We start from the raw sequence: 22,262 nt of genomic DNA, 5'->3' as shown, positions 1-22,262 counted from the left end.
AAGTGTTACATGAACAGGACGGGTGAGCTATTACCATGTAAAGCAACCATAAACACATGAAAAGACCTAGGTTTACAATTTATGATTAAAACTCTACTATCTACACAATATACATAGACGTAAAATGTAACAATTTAAATATCTTGGAAACAGTAGCTAATCAATTGTTTTAATTGTCATATTTGAATTCAGCATATCAAAATCCATACTAAATAGCACATTTTATCTCTGAAGCAGACAACTTCTAAAAAAATTGTAGACCAGTGTAATTAATATATACAAAATTGGGCAGTAAATCTGCATGATATATATATATATATATATATATATATATATATATATATATATATATATATATATATATATATATATATATATATATATATATATATACGTGCATCATGAGCATATTTTAAGACTTACAGTAGATATTTCTCTGTGCAGAGAGGGAGAGAAGAGTATATTCGTAAATAATGTTTCTTTTTCCATTTTTTTATTTATTGGTGTCCATCTCGTGTACGTCAACATCATAGGGTCAGATGTCACTGTTGACTACAATGTCATATTCAAAGAGAAGTGTAAGAAATATTAAATGATACCATCCAAACGTTTGCATTTTCTGTTGGGGGAAGACTGACCAAAGAAACGATTAAAACTGACAGGTTCATGTGTGTGTGTGTGTGTGTGTGTGTGTGTGTGTGTGTGTGTGTGCGTGTGTGTGTATTTCCACAATATTGATGCTACATTTTTTTCTAAACAAGTTCTTCCGTGGAATCGTGAAGCCATATCCCAGACGTTTGCAGAAATCGACACACTTGGTAAAGTTTATATTAAGCTGCAAGTTGGAATGATGCGGGTTAATGCAATATGACTCGGCATTATACATAATTGATATGACACTTACGTATGTATTTAATTATTTACAAGAATGACCGACTGATAGCCAGGCATGACGCAACCACATCGCCATTATGCGTTCTTGTTTTCTTTTCTATATTTATATATAAAAATAATAGTTCACATGCATGCATCAGCGATCCAAATTTATTCAACGCTTTTGCGTGTCATGAACTATATTGTATTTGATATGTGTAAATACATCACAATTATGATCAATGTTTATGGTTTATAATACTGTTATCACCAAAAGGAAATTTGTATCAGTAGTTCTTAACCCATGATCGCCACCAAAAAACGCGAAGAACGCAGTTATATGCAGATATATGCATCATGACAGCTTTGGTATTTTTACAAAGTTAACGGTAGTTGTTTGTATTGGGGATACAGAGACAACAGGCTTTGATTGCTATCGAATTCTTTTAAATATTGTTATGATTTTGATTTTAAATCCCTGATATATTAAACAGAAAAGTAAAATTCTTTACGACAAAACCAATAGTTTGTGTAATGATGATAAATTTCGAATTCATTTGTAGAGGAGACTTCGGCCAGTTTAACACACAAGTGGGCCACACAAAAATACGTGTATTTCCTATTGCACTGGTTTTAAAATTAGGATAGTACAAGTACTTTTTTTAAACATTATATGTGTAATTTGAGTTTTTTACGTCGGGGGGGGGGGGGTCCTAGGATCGGCATTGAGAAACAGGGACGGTCTTTTTTGCACCTTACATTGATCAAAAATGTTTAGCCTCTTTTAAAATGGGTTCTTTTGATACAGCACGTATTTTTTCTAACATATAAATACTAATTTCCATTTAGAGAAAAGCCTTTTGACTTTATATAGGCCTACATATGTAAATAACAAAAAGATACTAAGTTTCCCTCTGCTTAAATAAGTTTATGGGTTTAGTAAGATATGAAACTTACATATGAACGAGTATTGCGCATCGTGGATAATATTTGTGTATTAGATGCGCCGTGTATATACATATCAACTAACAAAATAGTGCTGTCAAGCCGGCTAAAAATAGCGACCAATCAATTAATGGGGTTTCCCCGTGAAGTAATAACTTCCAACGTGGAACCACCTACGATTTGCTGGACAGGTAAGCGAGAATGAATACATACTACCCAGGGTATTATAAAGACTGCAGACGCCAGTGAACGTTTCATATTCATTCAATACGTCAAGAGAAATCTAAACTCAAACTATGGGTATACTATGGGCGAAAATTTCCGAGGCCCTGGACGCTTTTCGGAATGTACCTGCTCGAATTGTGATGCTGGGTCTTGACGCAGCAGGTTAGTATTGTTTTGTTTTCCACTCTGGCAATATAAGATACAATTCAATAAATTTTAGGTCTTTGAGTGCTTCAAATAATCTGTTTATGGATGCATTTTGCTACCTCCGTTTTTATCTCCATGGTGATACTTTTTTGACAATGAAGATGACAGTATTATCCTGAATGAAACACGATTATGTTATTATAAGGCCGATATTTTATGTTTTTATCGCCCACCTCGACAGTAGAATTGCATATAGCACACACATTTTCCGTCTGTTACAGCTGTGTTAAATGTTTCGTTTAGGTGAGTTTTCAGACACTGTGTTGGGGCATAAGTGTTTCATTAACACCTGTCTAGTTTTATTTACAATATCTACTACATTTAAAGTAAAAAGAGCTTAGCTTATTCTCATCGACAATATCCACGTCTATTAGACTCATATGTTAAATTGCTTTTCCTATCTTTTTATAATTTAACATTCCATTGTTTTCTGATATAGGAATTTCATGACAATGCAGTCACATTTCGACAGGCATGTTGTTCCCATACCTCAGTTTTATGGAACGATTTTTTATTATTAGTATGTTGAAAATTCAAAGAAAACGTCGTCTCCAGCCGATCCTTCCTAATAAATGGTGATTAAGTTCAAGTTAATACACTTTCATGCATTATATTTTTACCGGAATGCATTAGTTAAAATAATTGTCACAGAGTAGCATTTTAAAGAAGACCTTTGCCTCTTTCTGGCACAATTTTTGACAAATGCAAAATTAATTGAATTGATATTTTGAAAGGCAAAATAATAACAAAAATATAAAGGAAAAATCGAAATGATGAAATATGTTGAAGGTTAACTTTGGCAGACGACGTGTTCATTTCAGCCGCTACAAAAAATATTTATTAAGCAAATTGACATAGATGAAACAAACTTTATTCCTATTCTCTTTATGTAAATCTTTTTTTCCACAGGAAAAACGACGATTTTGTACAAGATAAAACTAAATGAGAACGTGAATACTATCCCAACAATTGGGTTCAACGTAGAGACTGTTTCTCCCGTTAAGGGCCTCACATTCACTGTATGGGACGTAGGCGGACAGGATAAAATTAGACCTTTATGGCATCACTATTTTCAAAATGTGGATGGTATGTATGTTTATTTATTTATGTATTTATTTGTTTATTAAACAGGACGGGACCCGCGACTCAAGCGCGTTCATGGGTAACGGTGGTTAGTTTACCGTAGGAATAAATCAACAACAACAAAAAATATGTAATCTCGAATTATTGAGAACAGGTTCATTTTTTACCTGATTTTCAATATAAACACCTGTAGAATACAGCATATAATGTTATATATATATATATATATATATATATATATATATATATATATATATATATATATATATATATATATGGCTAGCACATTTGAAAAGTAAAAGTAAAGGCTTGATAAAGGCGCAAATCACTCGACAGAACGACTCTAGTTTATCATCGAGATTTGCAATAGCATTACTGTATTGTATCAATTAATCTGCATGTTTGATATCGCTTCCGGTTTCGTTAGGTCTTTATGTGCATCTTATCATTTTTTTTTCTTCAGTTTGTCACACTGACAACGAGATCATTCCTTACTTACTTTACAATACCGTCAGCCAAAAACCGGATGTGATAACAAACATCTGGAATCGGAATACATATAATAAAGTAATAATTAATAATAAAATTTATTCTTTTGATTGTAATGTATAAAGAAGTGTCATTCATGTATTACAAATTATACCATCATTATTGATATTATTAATATTATTATTATTAGGTTTGATATATGTTGTGGACAGTAATGATAGAGAAAGACTCACCGAATCAAGGGAGGAGCTGTTTGGTATTTGTGACAGCGATGAAATGAGAGGTGTTCCAGTTGTCGTTCTCGCCAATAAGCAAGATTTGTCCGGTAAGTTTTAACATATAAAGGTATGAGAGAAGTGTCAAAGATAACGACTTCCACATTATCGTCTAATTTAGTACTTACGCTTGCGTATCTAATAGTGAATCGAAAGCAGGGGGTGGGGGCGTTTCTGTAATCGGCTATTTAAGCCACAAAATGGCGTATATCGTTAAAGTCCGTTCGAGCACATACACCTTGGTGAGAGAAAGATCATAAAGAACAAGAACAGGTGTAACTTTGAAAGAAAGTGTTGACAGCGTCATCTCCCGCACTGCTGCAATAATAAAAGGAAACTTTACATTAACTTCTCCAATTCTGTGCCATCATCCTTTCATGTTAAAATAGAACCTGATCAGACACTTCTCATTAAAAAAAATCACTGTGTGTCAGGTTGAAAACGTACCGTTTCAGTATAACATTGGTATATATTTGTGTAACATATGTGTGTGTCTTGATCTTATCAATTTAACGTATTTCAGGCGCCATGAGCGTTTCACATATGGCTGATGGACTGAACCTACACAAACTGAAGGACCGGAAGTGGTATGTTCAGGGTACCAACGCTCTAACAGGAGAAGGAATCTACGAGTCCATGCACACTTTAGCTAAATTTGTGAAGGAACGCAGAAAGGGTAGTTAAAGTGTATATTTATGTTGACAAGAGAGCTTGTGCAACATCATTACAATAATATATTTAAAAAAAAGAGCTGCCCAAAAGATGCCATCAGATTACAGAATTACTCTTCTCGCTCAAGCAACAGCTCTAGCTACCCAGTACGGTACTCTAAATCTAACCACCGTGAAGTCCATGATTGTTTTCAGTGGACTTACTGACGCAACTCTTGCAAAAAAAGAAACAGTTATAACTGTAGATCACGTGTCTGGCTGCAGAGAAGTGTCTGTATCTCACAAAGATGTTTATTTAGTTAAACTTGTTGATAATTTGTATAAATCGGACTTAAATGATTTATGAGCATTGTATGGCTGTGATATAGCTGTAGTAGTTCTTGTACTTGTTATTGTTATTATTATTATTATTATTATTATTAGTTGCGTAATGGGGAAAGGTTTTGTCGAATTAATCAAGACGACTAAACTGCAGAGCCGTTCTTGGAAAACAGGTTCATCTTATGTGTCGGTGGTTTCGACTGATGTTGAGATTAATGACGTCTTAACGGCTATGTATATATGTGGAACTCATTTAAAACTTATTTCTCAGAAACTTTTATTAGTAATCCATAAATCGGACAATGTACATAATTCCCGATTGTTCATATTTTACATCATTATTAATACTATCATGTTTATAAAATAAATTGAAGTTTATATCTGAAAAGACATTAAAGGTTTCAACAGTTTAATAACGAATATTTGTTTACTGTCGTAATACAAGCTCTTTTTCTTGTTGCTTGTTTTAATCATTGGTAGTCTCGAATGTGATATGCCTCCCCCCCCCCCCACCCTTCAAGGCTGAGTCTGCTTACATTGATTTAAAATAGGCAGAGAGGTCAGTTAATTGAATTCACAATCGACGTTTTGGTATTTCTTGTTCTTTTATGGACAATATGCAATATTTCAATCAATCTGATTGCATTTCAATTAATTTTGCAGTCATATAAGAGAGGGCATGGTCAAATATGATAATTATGTTCAAAGAGTGATTAGAAACGATTATCCTACGATTCATTTAATATTCAAAGAGATCAGCTTGGTATCTTTAGTACAAATGTTCACCCGACTGTAAATCTCAAAACACATTTCCTTACTCAAATTCAAAACGAAATTCTCTCATTTGTTGACAACCATAAACATTGGATGGCCAAGTGGTCTAAGGCACTCATTTGTTGACAACCAGAAACATTGGATGGCCAAGTGGTCTAAGGCACTCATTTGTTGACAACCAGAAACATTGGATGGCCAAGTGGTCTAAGGCACTCATTTGTTGACAACCAGAAACATTGGATGGCCAAGTGGTCTAAGGCACTCATTTGTTGACAACCAGAAACATTGGATGGTCAAGTGGTCTAAGGCACTCATTTGTTGACAACCATAAACATTGGATGGCCAAGTGGTCTAAGGCACTCATTTGTTGACAACCATAAACATTGGATGGCCAAGTGGTCTAAGGCACTCATTTGTTGACAACCATAAACATTGGATGGCCAAGTGGTCTAAGGCACTCATTTGTTGACAACCAGAAACATTGGATGGCCAAGTGGTCTAAGGCACTCATTTGTTGACAACCAGAAACATTGGATGGCCAAGTGGTCTAAGGCACTCGCCTTTACTCACACGTCTCACGTCTGTCCGTGTGAATTTTGAAGTCTCTGCTTGTGCAACGTGGATACGTAAGAACATATCTTGTCTTCTCAAATTTAGCGGCATTTCCGCAGTGATAACTTGAAGCTCGTCTAGTGAGGTAGAGGCAGTGCGCCAGTGCATACGTTTAGTGCTTTCCTTTGAATAGTTTCAAGTTTATGTAAGAGTAGTTGTTTTGCCGAGTTGTAAATTTGACAACCTTAGTCCAATTTGGATCTTACAAGTGATATATAGATTGTTAGCATTGTTTCTTGGTTGAATCTCCATGTTGTTCCTTTAAAATTTCTTAATTTATATCCTTGCTGCAGTTTTGCATAAGTTGGTCTATATGGTGGTTCCATGTTAAGTGGTTGCCAAAAAACATATCTAGGAACCTTGCCACCTTTACATATTTAATTAAATGATCCTGAATATATAGGTTTGGCTACTCTAATTTATAGTTTCGTTTGGGGGAGAAGATTATGGCTACTGTTTTTTTTTTTCGTGCGAGATTTTAAACACCCATTTATCTGCCCGTGTTCCTATGTTATCTACGCTTTGTTGGATTTCTTTCTTTACCCGCCCTCCAGATTCCGCTATCGTCGGCAAATTGCGATAGGTTTACTTTAGTGGTGGCTATGTTATGGTCTAGGTCATTAATCATAAGATGGAAGAGCGAAGGGCTGAGTACACTCCCTTAGGGGTACCCTTTTCAAGTGAAAGTTCTTCGGAGTGGGTGTTGCCTAATCTTGTTATAATCTTGCGACCTGTTAGAAAGCGTTCAATCCAGTTAAATAATCGCCCCGTAATTCCGAAGTGGTTTAGTTTTGCAATAAATCCTTTAGTCCAGACCAGGTCAAAAGCTTTTTCTAGATCAAGGAAAACCGCTATGAGATTTCTGTCTGTTTTTCTCATGAATGCTATTTTTATATCCGCTTCTAGTCGGAATAATTGATCGATAGTGGAGCGCTTGTTTTGAAAGCTACATTGGTTTTCAGATAACAGGTTGTTGTTTTCAAGGTGATGTTCTAATCTGTTCGAGATTATGGTTTCCATTAGTTCACAGACATTTTTGGTAAGGGAGATGGGTCGATATGAATTTATGTTATTAGGGTCTTTGCCCGGTTTAGGGATGGGAATAACTATGGCTTGTTTCAGCTATTAGGTAGTTGACCATTGTTCCAAATTGTGTTTAATAGCTTTATAATGGCTGTTGTTATATTGTTAGGTAGGTTTTTATATATTATGTACCCTATTTGGTCTTTACATGGGGATGTTTCTTTTTTGGAGCCAATTGCTATATCCCATTCATGTAGAGTGATCTCGCTATTTAGATTCGAATCATGGGTTTCTAGGTTTTGAAAGAAGTGGGGTTGTGTGTTTTCTATTTCCTACCTATGTTTATGAATTTGTTTAGTATGGTTACTATTGCTGCTCATGTTGGCAAAATGATTGTCTAGTATATCAGCTTTTTCTTTATTGGTAGTAGCACCTCTTAGTTTGGGGGTTGAGTTGGTAGTTTTCCCTTTAATGGCTCTAATTTTACCCCAAACTTCTTTGGAGTTTGATTTTAGGTTTAGTTTGGAGGAAAAGGATTGCCATGAATTATTTTTTAGCTGTTTTATGGTTTGTTTTAGTAATTTTTCCTTATCTTTGTATTGAAGAAAGTCTGTTGAGTTTTTGGTTCGTTTAAACTTGTTTAGGGCTCTCTTTTTTTTGTTGATCCTTAAGTGCTATTCTGCATTGCTCACTCCACCATGGTTCTGCCTGTTTATTTTTGGGGTTTGTGGCTTTTGGTATACTTAGTTTTGCTGCATTGCTGATTGTACTTATTATATTATCATGATAGATGTTAATGTCTGAATGTTCTAAGTTTTCTGTTTATTTTAGCTAGTATAGTTTTAAAATGGTCCCAGTTTGCTTGGTTATATTTCCATTTAGGGGGGAGTTCAATGGGGTTATGTTGAGTTTCTATTTGGAGGGGTATGATAATTGGGAAATGATCGCTACCTAGTGCAACTCCCTGATCTACACCCCAGTTAATAATTTGTGCTGTTTTAGTGGTGTTCATGGTGAGATCTATGGCTGAGAGGGAGCCATCCTCTTGGTTTAATCTTGTTTTTGACCCGTCATTAAGGATGACTTGATTACATTCAGTTATCCGTTCTTCGATCGTTTTACCTTTTATATATGTTCTATTGCCCCCCCCCCCCATTCATTGTGTGCATTGAAGTCGCCACAGATTATTATTTTGTTGGTAGTGTTGTTTGTAATTTGGCGAAAGGTGGTTAAATTGACTGGGTGGTTATTGCCTCCTGGATCGTATATGTTTATTATTTGGATGTTTGTTTTTTCTGTACTTACTAATATTGACTGTGCTTCTATATTATTTTGGTTATTTAGGGCAACTGGAACTGGTAGTGTTCCTGAATAGGTTAGAGTTTCTATTGTATATTTTGCTAGGCCGCCTACCTTTTGGCCATTGGGCCGGTGTTTAAATATTGTAGAGGAGTATCCTCTTATTTTAGGTATGCTTTTTATGTTTTTCAGTTAGGTGTGTTTCCTGGAGGCATATAATGTCTGGTTTGTTAGTTAAGTTATTGAGCTTAAGTTGTAGCTCTGGGAGCTTTTAAGTATCCTCCTGCAGTTCCATTGCCAGATGATGAGTTTTTTATACTTGTGTTATCCATGGTGGGTGTTGTAATTATTTACTATGTTGGGTGCCATGTGACCTAATGGGTGAGCATGGTCTTTAAGGTAATTGGCATGGTTTGTGGTTCGTGTAGCTCATTACTGTTAATTATTTCCTTAATCCTTTCTGTTATTAGTTGTTTATTTTGGGTTGATTTCTGGGTATATTATGAGTTGCTTTATTCTCCTGCGGGTGGTGGTGGTCTTTTTGTGTGGTTACTGTTGATGTTGCGGTTTTAGTTTTAGAATGAGGAGGGTGTTTTGTGTTTCTGCTAGTGTGGGGTTGTTTGGGTTGATCGGATGCTTTACTGAGTTCAGGTTGTTTTGTTGGTTGATTGGTCTTGTTTTTTTTTTGTAACTTTTTTGCTGCTTTGTAAGTTAAGTTTTTTTCGTTCATGAGTTTTATGGCTAAGTTATATTTTACTGTATATCTACATTTTGCTGCTCTGGGGTGGTGTGGTTCCCTGCAATTTGGGCATTTGGGTTTATGTGCATGACATGTGCCTCTGTGTTGGCCTCCACAGTGTTGACATCATTATTTGTATCGACATTTGAGGGCATAGTGTCCCCAATGTTGACATGTTGTGCAAAACCTAGGTTTGTTAATAAAGGGTTCGAGTCTGTGTCTCACCCCGTATGGGTCTAGCTTGACCAATTATGCTAGTGGTTCGGTGGATTCTAGTACAGCTTTTGAGGTATTATGTCCTTTGTAATTTTTTAGTCTATAGAATTTTTGGACTTTAGTGCCATTTTCGTTAAGTTTTTTGAATAATATTTCATTGTTTATGTCTTTGTTGTGACCTTTGAGTGTTAATACTCCCTTAAAGTTTGTTTGTGCTGTTGGGTTGGTAGGTTCATTCCAGGTGTTTGCTTTTTTGTTGGCTTGGGAGTGTTGATTTAGAAGATGCGGGGTTGTGTGGGGTTTTTTGTGCATCTTCTAGTGCCTTTCTATTTTAATTTTAATGTGACTTATGTTTTCAATTTTTAGTAACTTTTCTACTTTACTGAGGGTGCTGCAGTGAATTATTAAGTAGTTAGTTTTTGGCCCTTAATAGTCTAAACTATCCCTGATGTACTCTTAGTAGGGTTGACATGATGCTGATAGTGCTTCGGTTTAACAATTGGTTTGACTTGCTGCTGATGTATAGTGTGTGTTTTATTGAGTGATATTTTGGTTTGTTGTATTAATGGTGTTGTGGGTGGAATGTCCCTGTGTTTTTGGTTCCAATATGATTAGGGTTTGTTTGCGTTTTGAGTTTCATGGGGCCCTTTCCTTTCCCTGTGTAGTTAAATTTTTGAGTGTTTTTCTCCTGAATAGGGGGTTGGTCAAATTTGTTTGGTGTGCTGGTGTTCTGTTTGGGTGTGTTTTTGCTCTCAAGGTGGGTCCCTGATGCTCCTGGGGTTTGACTGTTGTGTATTACTTGTTTTTGTGGTTTTGGGTGGTCACTCTGTTTGTTCGAATTGGTTTCATTAATTGTATTTTTTGTGGGGATGGTTTGGAGTTTTTTTATTTCTTGTGGTTGTTCTTAGTGAGGAGGTTGTCTGCTTGAGGTAAGTTATTTGGTTTTGTTGGGATTTAGTTCCCTTTTTGCTTGTGATTCCTGATGAGCCAGGTGTTTGGCTATTATGGATTATTTCCTTTGGGGTTCGTGGAGTGGGTGTTGTGTTTACAGTTCTTTTTTTTTTTTGGTTGTCTTGTTTGATTTTTCGGTATTTTGAAGTATTTGTTTTGGTTCAAGTTCAGTTGGTTTTTGTAATTGTATTGGGGTCGTTTTGGATTCTATGTTTGTTCCTAATTGTGGAGAGCTTGTAATCATGGTAAAGCCTCCGTACATACTGTCATTTGATGACATGGGGAGGTGGCCGGACAAAATGGTAGCGGACAAAATGGTATGGACAAAATGTTAAGTGGACATTAATGGTATTGAACAAATTGGTATGGATAAAATGGTGCGGACAAAATGGTACGGTCAAAATGGTATGGGACAAAATGGTACTAGGATTAAATGGTATAGACAAAATGGTATTGATAAAATGTTGCAGACAAAATGGTATGGGACAAAACGGGATAACATGGTAGATATATCAGAATTTTTGGTGTCCCGTCGTTTGCGCGCATATCAAAAACACTCTGACAATATATTGCAGCAATTGTGACATTTGCGATTAGTGGAAAAGTGACATACTAGAAAGCCTGGTAAGACTTACTCTGTATATTGCGTATATTTAGTGACGGTCTGCCGTGCAAAATTTTCCAAAAAGAGCAACCTTATCACCAGATGTACGAAGGCATCGTCAAATGGCTGGACCGAACCATCAACAATACATTATGGTTTTTTCTCAGACACAGAGCAACCGTCCATTCATCCGTGTCAAACGAGATAACATGATCATTTTTACAGCCGATGATGATCTGGATTTCCTTTCGGGATGCCAATATTGGTTTGCCGATGGCACATTTCGTGTCAGCCCGAGTGGATACGACCAAGAAGAAAACATATGTTCGCATCAACGAAGCACTTCATACCATAGTGGTCGATTACAATAACCGAGATTCGGTTACATATTTGGGAGATATTGCTAGAGTGCTCAATATAAATGTTATCTGACTGCGACCAGATTAAAAAAAAGTCTGACCTCATATGATAAATTTTATTTGAGTATGCCTTGGATGTGTGATATTTTTTAGTTTATTTTTTCTATTTCTAAAATATTTTATAGTAGTCAGAGGTTTTGTACTTGTCTTTTGTCATGTAGCTTTATAGTTTGAGCTTTATTTTTCTTGAATTGCTTTATTATTTTAAAATTTTAATAAATGGTTGTAAAGGTAATTATTATAAATCATCCATGGTCAGTTCACAATAAAAGCCTATTAATGTTATTTAGTAAAAAAAATTTTTACATTTCGTATTAATAAAATTATAGTCGTACCATTTTGTCTGTACCATTTAATCCTATTACCATTTTGTTCCATACCATTTTGACCGTACTATTTTGTCCGCACCATTTTATCCATACCAATTTGCCCAATACCGTTATGTCCACTTAACATTTTGTCCATACCAATTTGTCCGTATCGTTTTGTCCAATACCATTTTGTCCTAGTTTCATCTAGTTATTCATGTTTGTAAGATGCATTTGGGTCTTTGAAGTAGAACGGTGAGAGAATGAATTCTGGGCTTTGGTTAGTTTGACTTACTTGTTTTGGACTAGTGGGGTCCTAATCGCGCATTTTAGTGTTTTTTTTTTTCTACTAATTGCTTGACGGTCGGGGTTGTATAATGCTTAATATTGCCTATTGTTATTGGGGGCGGGGGGAAGCAATAGTGGTGTCCTGAGAATGGGGTTGAGATTTAGTGGTTTCCTGAGAATGCAATGTATGCGATGAAATACAAACGAATCCGGATAACTATCCATATTTAATCCAACAATCAAATACATTATTGAGCGAGTTTAATGTCGAAATCAAAAGATGCTATTTCTGTATCGTAAACTAATAATTATCTCAAAGCTAGATCTAGATGCAGTCATCAAAATTCTTTACTGCATATTATCGTATTGACCGTTTGCAAACATAAAAATGCTCAAAATTAACACCAAAATGAAGTAATGGCAGACACATATCAAACAACATGTGGTAGAAATCAATATTGTCAGCTGATTATGTTTGATCAAATGAGGTTCCATTAGTCAACTTATCAGTTCCATTATCATGAACCACTTTGCGGCGGGGTGGGGGTGGAGGTAAGCATATATTATTGTGCAGTGTACAACTTAATTTGATCTTGTCAGTTTTGTTTTATACAAATGTTCTAACAGAACTAATCATTTTCCATCAATCTGATGTGGACATCTATATAACATAAGAGCATTTTCATTCAATCTGATATGGACATCTATATAACATACGAGCATTTTCCATAAATCTGATATGGACATCTATATAACATAAGAGCATTTTCATTCAATCTGATATGGACATCTATATAACATACGATCATTCTCCATCAATCTGATATGGACATCTATATAACATACGAGCATTTTCCATCAATCTGATATGGACATCTATATAATATACGAGCATTTTCCATAAATCTGATATGGACATCTATATAACATACGAGCATTTTCCATCAATCTTATATGGACATCTATATAACATACGATCATTTTCCATAAATCTGATATGGACATCTATATAACATACGAGCATTTTCCATAAATCTGATATGGACATCTATATAACATACGAGCATTTTCCATAAATCTTATATGGACATCTACATAACATACGAGCATTTTCCATCAATCTTATATGGACATCTATATAACATACGAGCATTTTCCATCAATCTTATATGGACATCTACATAACATACGAGCATTTTCCATCAATCTGATATGGACATCTATATAACATACGAGCATTTTCCATCAATCTTATATGGACATCTACATAACATACGAGCATTTTCCATCAATCTGATATGGACATCTATATAACATACGAGCATTTTCCATCAATCTTATATGGACATCTACATAACATACGAGCGTTTTCATTTCCGTATCACCATAATCCACAAAAGTTTCCTTTTATAGTGCACGTCAGATGGGTCATGTATGCGCATTTACTCATTTAAAATTAAACATAAATTGTTCTTTTAAAATTTAACACTAATTTTATTTAACCAAAGTCTATTCAATCCTGATTATTGAATGATCTGCACCTTAACTATCACCAAGAAACTTCCAGACGAAAATTTTCTATCGCTATGGACTTTTACAATGGTGGTCATGTACTAAACTTGGGTCAGAATAAGATCACGTCAAGTGAAAGTCGAGGGTAGTACGAATTGTTTATCAATATGCGTAGCTTTCATTATGTCATCACAGCGCGCGATATTCAATCCGGATTGTATTGGATCACACCTTTAGGTTCGTTTCGTCCGAAAATGTATAGGCCTACGTACTTTAACAGTGATTTTGCCGTATTCACCTCTCGGGGCATCTAAATAATGACCTTCTAAAGGAATATGGATGTATGCGAACCCAGATGAATTGAATACTTGCCACCTCAAGGTATGTACAATCAAATTCTACAAAATGACACCCATTACTGAAATGGTCGGTGTAGAATGCCTACATGACCGTATGACTTGTACTATAAACAGGATCTGGTCGTGAAGTTCAATTGAAAACCTTTACGATTTGACAGTAATGATAGGCAATCGATTAAAAGATAAATACGTTACAGAAAATGAGAATCCTTTTCTAAACCATTTACACCACAAAACATAGGTCACAATTAAAGAAATAAAATGCACAATGCTTGCATATAATTTTGCTTCATCATTACAACTGTTAGTACTAACATTAGTACCCTTACTCCTACCTCGTGGACAGGGTACTACCATGAGCATATACATGTCAATGGAGCAAGCCGGGTGTGATTCACACCCGGCGCTCTATTAGCCTAATATCAACAATTTGAACACATTCCTTGCATATAATCCAATAAATTGAGTAGTCCTCTTATTTAATACCGGAAGTATCGAAAATCATTGTAGAAATAGTTGTAAAATCTTGTTTACCTTTTCTATCCGATATTTTTGTTTAGACTGTCCGCCATATTAGTTCAAATAATGATTACTTACGTTTTCATCCTCGTTTGTTTGTGTTCCATATCAGGACATTGAGGCCTTGTTTGGAAACGTAAACAAATCGTAGTAAAAATTTGGCGCGGTTTGAGTCAGAAATTCTGCGCATTAAAAGTAAATACGGTTTGTCGGCAACTTTGAAATTCCACCAAGAAGCCATTATTCGCCACTTGATTGATAAAAACATAGCGTAGAATATCCAAAAATGGTCTGGCAAGCCTTAAGGAGAAAAGGGGTCACGGCGAGAGTCTCGCGTTATCTGTCATGGCGGACACGATGAGGATAGTGTAACCATGCCAATAGATTCTATCGTGCAAGGGCTTAATAAATTCAAATTAAGCTAAACTTCTTTCACAGCATGATTATACTTATGTAGTAGATTTCTGCACTGTTTGTTTATCTGACTTTAGTGATGATTTTTTTTTGTGCTCCATTACATGATATGGGATCAGTTCGTAGCCTGAACCACAACAAAATCAAGTTGAGGCTACGACATCGTAGCTATGCAACTGTTAACACAAGTGCCAAACAGGTATGTGTCTAACAAAACTAAACTTAGGAATCGGCATTCGAGCTGTCTAATAATAATGTGACTGATGCAATAAAGATCTGTCTCTGCTGTATACTGCCTATGATTGACCAGTCAAATATCGTTTCATGCTAATTAATCATGCGTCTCTGTTTTAAAGGTCGGCTAGTTTCGCGGTAGATAAAAGTTTACTTGAGTGTATAATTAAGTGCCTTGACTTTACTTGAGTGTATATTTCAGAGCCTTGATTTTACGAGAAACACATTTTTTTGCTTGCTTACGCCTGTAATTTCAATAATTAACTTCTTCAGCGAAATACTCGTCTCTATCCAGAGCATAATCGCACGGCGTTCAAATGTGGCGGCATCCTGGAGCATCCATTGGTGCCGAAATCACACATAAAGTAGTCGCTGTATGGTATCTACTCCAACCCCAAGTGTTTGTGTAGCGCTTTGGATTTCGTAAGATCGCTGTTTGCATCTAAAACTTTGTGTACGGTTAGGTAAATGAAGTTAAAAACTAAACTGCCTGGATGCTAATGTAACAAACTGTATACAACAATACAGATGCAAATTACTACCTGGTGAAACCGTAAGCGTTACCAATAACCTGTCTTCGGAGTAGGTACAAAACTATAAAGGAGGCAAGCACAAAACTGGAACTACAAAGGTAGTCATACAAAGGCCTCTCTTCCACCATTTTCATGTTAATGCACATGAGCTATAAGATTGAAACGAATTTCTTTTTTTATAACGTATAGATATAAAAGTCCAGCTATCTTTCTAACAACGTTAAAAACATACTAATCTACTCACTTCTCCTCGGTTGGAGATGACATACCTTGTTTGAGTTTGACCTGCATCTACATTGAAAATATATAACTGTGTATCGTCTCATTTACATGATTAGCGGGTCACACTCGAGGCTATGCTAAAAATAAAAATGTCACCCAAGTGAGAAAATTCGGTCACGTTGACATTATGTTAGCATCGCTGAGTTAGTCTCTTGAAGATGCATCACGACAATACATTATGAGTATGGGTAAAATAGTAGATTGTAAGTCTCAAGGGAACCATTGACATAACAAAACTCCTAGAGTTCATACAGTTTTTCCGATTAAAATTTTATGTTTGTGTGTACTTTCATGATCATTTCACGTATCATTTTGCAATAATATCAGCAGTAGTTCGTCCAGTCGTTCATTTCACGTATTCAGACAAACAGGAGACAGAGTGACTAAACAAGTTGGAAAAGTATTTGTCTTTCTTTTCGATCGGAAGATTTTCATTTAGAAAGCATTACGAATGTTCATCACTATTATTGATCGACGTTTCGTTTTTGAGTGCTGGATACATCGTGCGGAAAAAAGTCCTGCCAGTGGCATCAATTGATTTCCTCGCGACCGTTAATTGCTCTTAGGCAAGTTAATGGTCTCATGGAACAGCTTCCGAATAGATTAATGACGATGCGAAAATTTTAAAATGTGTGGGTGCTATCTCAGATAAGACGCACAAAGTGATTTGAAATACGTTGGTTGATGGTGTTATCTTCATCAATAGGGCATTGCTATTCAGTGGAAAACAACGAAAGAACGAAAACAGCTTTATTGTAGGATTAGGATCGGTCAGTTTTCCTCACAGAAAATAATTCATGGTGAAAAAATTGTTTTTATCAACACTTTAATGCATTCTAGTATAATAGTTAGCTTTCATATGCAATTTTATAGTTAATTCATAATTTTGTTTATGCATAATAAATGGAGATAGAACCGCGGAATGATCACATGAACTGCTATAATGTCTAGAACCAGAGTTGTACAGTCAAGAACAACCGCACGAGCTTTTCCCTACTCGATGACTTGCCTTGACCTTGTGCGTTTATGCGTCATTTGAATATCAACGCAAAGAAAGCGCACTTTTTCTAATAGGAGTTTGACATTCTAAGCTTTTTAGCCTTTGCAATTTACGTTAAAATGTTGCGCAAGATAGACGTCCATCCTTACGACACAGGAAATACAGGTTCAGACGTTAATACAAGTTCATCAAAAGAGAATTTTTCTTCGAGGCCAAATATTTCATTTGCGGCTATAACATTTTTAATGAAATTTTCTGGATTGTATGTTAATGAAAAATTACTTGGTTGTTCACATTATCTGCATACTTTTTATTGTATTGCTTTGTCTCTTTTAAACTGGTTGGATCTTTCTAGGATGGTGTATGTGGCGGCAAGTGAAACCACGGTGTCTGCTACTTTGGTGACGAAATTCACTTTTATCTGGTACCACTTCTGGGTGTATTATCTCTTTACAATTGAACATTTTCTGATCAGGAAACATTATAGGAAATTAGTTCTTTCTTTCGAAATGTACTTTGAAGCGTATGAACGAAGCTTCAAAAGACCAAGTGTCACTCGAGTTATAAATGCATTGGTCTGTGCATGCGTTCTACTTTCACTTTCATACGGTGCAGTACACTTGACATTGTGTGCTGTTGATTCATTTAATGAGTCTTCTCCAATACTCAAAATGATTCGACCAACAGGTCTCATCACTGAAAAGTACGGTACTGCATACATATTTTTAAGTTCTCTTAACGGTTTTAGCAGAGGCATCAACATTCTCAGCATCGCGGTAAACTGGATGTTTTTCTGCGTAAGTATATACTGCTTCTGCAAGGAGTACCAGTTTATATCAGAACGTCTGGAAGATCTTGTTGAGAAGAATATTGATCCTAAAGTCATAGAGGAGGCATTGGAAATGCTTCGAAAAAGACACGAAGAAATGACTAAAGTGGTGAACCAGTCTAATGCCATCCTGAAACATTTCACGTTCGTGACGTACGCCGCCGGTATGCCGATGACATGCTTTGTATTGTACGGCATGATCACTGGTAAATTGGACATGTCCGATACCATTTTCATGCTCACGTGTTTGGTGAATATAAACATACAGATGATCCTCGTCACATATCTAGCAGCATGCCTTAATGCAAAGGTAAGTAAATGTAAAATGCAGTTCTTCTTCTGCATTCCCCCAGCCTTTTCTTTTATGTTTAGAACTGGAGACATTCTATCTTCTTCTATAACACCGTTTGGACAATTTCGAATTATAATTTTTGTCTTTGAATGGATTATTGTTGCTTTTGCCTTAGCAAGTGCAATAATCAACCACTATTCTGCCTACGTTAAAAGCAGCATATACACTTATTGCACAATCAAGTTAACAGGCTGTAGCCTCGAGCAATAGCAATATATTTTTCCTGCATATAAATGCGTCTGGAGTCGAACCTAAAACAATATAGCTATAGAGAGTGACTTGTAGCGTGGTCATCCTTCCATCGATTTTGAGTTTCTTGGTAAAAATTGTTTTAAAATATATTCTTTACGCAGATACACCAGCCTCTTGACTGCATCTTCCAGCTTAATTTGGAGATAGCAACGGATAAAACTATTCAACTGGTAGGTCTGTTTATCGTCTATCAAAGCGCCCCGAAAAGGAAAATTGTGTCAGATAAATTAAGAAAGGCAGAAATCTTAACGTAGATCAATGGAATATGATTCATGATATTAAGGTTAGAGATAAATTATTTTGTCTGAATGGTGTAATATCTCCCAAACGTTTCTCCAATTCAAGCTAAATGAATCCGCAAATACTCTAAGAAACTAGTTAAATGTTTATCACAGTGCGAACGCTTGGACTACAGCAACCATTATATAGGAGTTTCTGATCCTGGTCAAAATTGCACGCAAAACAGAATTACTGTATTCCTTTGAGTCTTCTTCCAGTTTGAATTCTTAACTAAAGTTTTACTCTTTAAAAATAAATAGAAGAATAAACGTTGTAACTGTTTTCGGTAAAATGTGGACAGTTTTCTCTTTAAGAAATACAGAGTCAAATTTCAGAAAATCAGCACCAGCGATAGAAAAATTGTTTATTCCAGGCATTTGCTTTACTTTTTCAAAGGTTTTTTCCTCTCATATCTATATGAAAATATAGGTAAATATATCAATGTTGATACTATTTTCAGCTGAACGTGTTTGCTGCCCGTTTGAATGGACCGCCGATTGGGATAGGAGTCTGGGATCTGTTTGTGATAGACAAGTCCACCATATTGATGGTAATTTTCTCATCATGATTTGTGGAATTTCATATAAGGAGTGTACAGTAGACGACAAGTATATAAATCTCCATTTGCGCAAAATCCTTCTGTCGCCAAAAAAGGAGCCAAGATTTATATCAACAATTTCTTCAATTTACATGGCAATAATCCGCATTATTAACTTGAATGGATCCGAAATACATACTTTTTCATTGTTGAAAAAGACAACGAATACTATTTAAAAAATAAGTGATTTTTGGAATACGAGAATGATAATCCATTTACAAAAGTGCAAGAACTCTTTTTAAAATAGATTTAACATCATTTTACACGTCCAAGAATGCATGAATAATACACCCATAAGCCACAAGAAAAAATATCATTCTTGGGTCTTACAGAACATATTCTGTCTATTTCTTCTGAGTATATAGATTGAGATTTTTGACATTGTTTTTGAAGATCAAGACTATTTGAATATGATGAAAATACAAAGAAATAAAATTATTTGTAAAGTTTTTCCTTTTATGGTGCTTTTGAGGATCAAGAATGCATTAGTAATGCATTATTAGATTCGTGAATGATATCACACAAATTGTTTTGCAAAGGACATTTTTTATGGATTCCTTGCACTCTAAAATTTATTTAAGGCTTACCAACTTCATATTTTCCTTGATCTGAGATGTAACAAAATAATCAAGTAACCAATTTACTCAAACGTAGCCAAATATATATATATATATATATATATATATATATATATATATATATATATATATATATATATATATATATCGTATGGATTACAAATGTTTCTGAATAATGCTTCAATCGTTGTATATGAATTCAAATTAATAAAACATTTAGAATGTTAGACTGTTCGAAAAATTGTATGTAGAGTACATTCCTATTATTTCCAAATTTTCCTTATTACAAGATATACATTTTAACAAAGGTTGAACGATTCGAGACACTGTATTTCACAATTTTACATCATAATAATAAAAAGGACAATTCCAAATGTTAAATTTTTTTAAGAAAGAGAAAATTGAGATGCTGAGTACAGTGCGTTCCTCCATTTATATTTATGCGACCATCGCTACATATAAAAACAAGAATTTAAACCTTACAAAGAACAAGGTGGTTATCATGCCTATAATGGAGAAACAAGAATTAACTCTTTGAAAAACAGGTTCAGAAGCTTGCCCCTGCCTTCTGTAAGGACACAACTGATTTTCCAATATCGTCTCTAAGTTTGTTTATAGTACTAAACTTTCCACTGTGTCCAGATCAATACAAATGATACGTTAATCTAAAATACCTTCAATGATGAAGTTCTTGTCATTGGCTCACAGGCATTTCTTTGAGAGGCTTGACTGTCAACAAAGCAATGTGCAGTGGAACACAGATTTTACTTCCAGATCATCACCAAGGCCTTATTACTCACTGAGCACTGTCGCAAAAATACATTCGGACAACCACACCATAAGCTCATATTCTACAGAATAAACAGTTTCCTTTAAATCCACATAAAGAGTGCCGAAATCTAACTCTTGTATCACCACCAAAAGGAGAAAGGAAAAATGCTCTAAAAATAGACTGAGACTACATTCGTGGGCACTGAACCTGAACTAATCAATGTAATCTGATTCCATATAGACCACAAAATGAATATAGCTAAGAGGCGACTGGCGCAACCCTTTGAATCGCAATAAGAAGCAATTACGACGCATATTCCTTGCCAGATAAGTCCTTAGGTAAAAATCTATGCCAGAGCTCATAACTCCTCAAATGTCGTAAAGCATAGGAAGAACAGATTATATATCTTTTTTTTTTAACACTGAGGGCGGCAAGACAATGATACGGTTGTGTTCAGCCAATATGTCGATTCCGTTTTATGAAAAGAAAAAACAAGTTGTAGAAATTTCAGTCATAACACACACACACACACACACACACACCGAAGTTACTATTGGATTTAGAAGCATTACCCTTATAGCTCGATCAGTATCTTCTGCACCATACGTCATCATACAATTTTGAACGTGAAAAGAAATAACACGTTTTCGTTTTTGTTTTCTTCTTTTATTTTATTTTCTTAATCACAACTTGTGCCCACAAAAACGTTATTTTCGCTTCAAACGACCATTCTTTCAGTACACTTTTACACGCACGATTTTTAGCTTACTCACGCTGGTAAAAACAGCCATACAAATTTGCAAATGGAACACTTTCTCTGTATTTAACTTTTAAAGCTCATCGATTTTTATTTGATCCTATTTTCCTTTAATATCGTTTGATTTTTCCCCCAATCTCTTAAGAGCTTGGCCAAATTTTGTAATATTATTCATGTTACAAATTCTTCCACAACTCAGTATTTTTGTCATTCAAACATTCTTCAATAAAAATATTAGTCAGTCATAGTATAACACTCGGGACAATGCATATTTTGAATTAGATAATTTTGTATTCCTATGGCTTTTATACAAGGACATTGTCAAAAGTTGTATACAATTTAAATTTAAAAAATTGATATGTTGGATACATATATACATAGGTACATATTAAGTGTGCCGTTAAGTCGCATTGTTGTTTACCAATCATATGTAACGATCACAGTTTGGTATTATTTGATGAATACCAATTGGCTGCTAAATGCGTTATGGTGATATAATAACATGCGGACATTTTTGTCAGTCGTATTTTACAACTGCTGTAGCTGCTAATGAGCGTTTGATTGACGTCAATTTTTATTCTGAAATGAAGCCCTATTCTGCCCAAAGCATAAATCAATCGACTTCAGTTGGAATGCCATCAACAAACTCTGATCGTTACATATGATTGGT

The 22,262-nt window shown here is 35.2% G+C and overlaps 1 protein-coding gene across 1 annotated transcript; it reads left to right on the top strand.

The window, feature by feature from the left end:
* The first annotated feature begins 2,032 nt into the window (after positions 1 to 2,032).
* On the top strand, positions 2,033 to 5,547 carry LOC149804840 (uncharacterized). The gene is made up of 4 exons (XM_089934880.1): positions 2,033 to 2,205; positions 3,160 to 3,336; positions 4,013 to 4,147; positions 4,621 to 5,547. Exons 1-4 carry the CDS (start codon positions 2,115 to 2,117, stop codon positions 4,779 to 4,781), a joined length of 564 nt encoding a protein of 187 aa, XP_089791006.1. The 5' UTR covers positions 2,033 to 2,114; the 3' UTR covers positions 4,782 to 5,547.
* The last annotated feature ends 16,715 nt before the right edge of the window (positions 5,548 to 22,262 follow it).

The sequence above is a fragment of the Sinohyriopsis cumingii genome, chromosome 2, assembly GCF_028554795.1.
Source record: "Sinohyriopsis cumingii isolate HCF-2022 chromosome 2, ASM2855479v2, whole genome shotgun sequence".
Classification (NCBI taxonomy): Eukaryota; Metazoa; Mollusca; class Bivalvia; order Unionida; family Unionidae; genus Sinohyriopsis; species Sinohyriopsis cumingii.
Note: the sequence above shows the minus strand (reverse complement) of the source record. Positions and strands in the feature narration are given on the sequence as shown.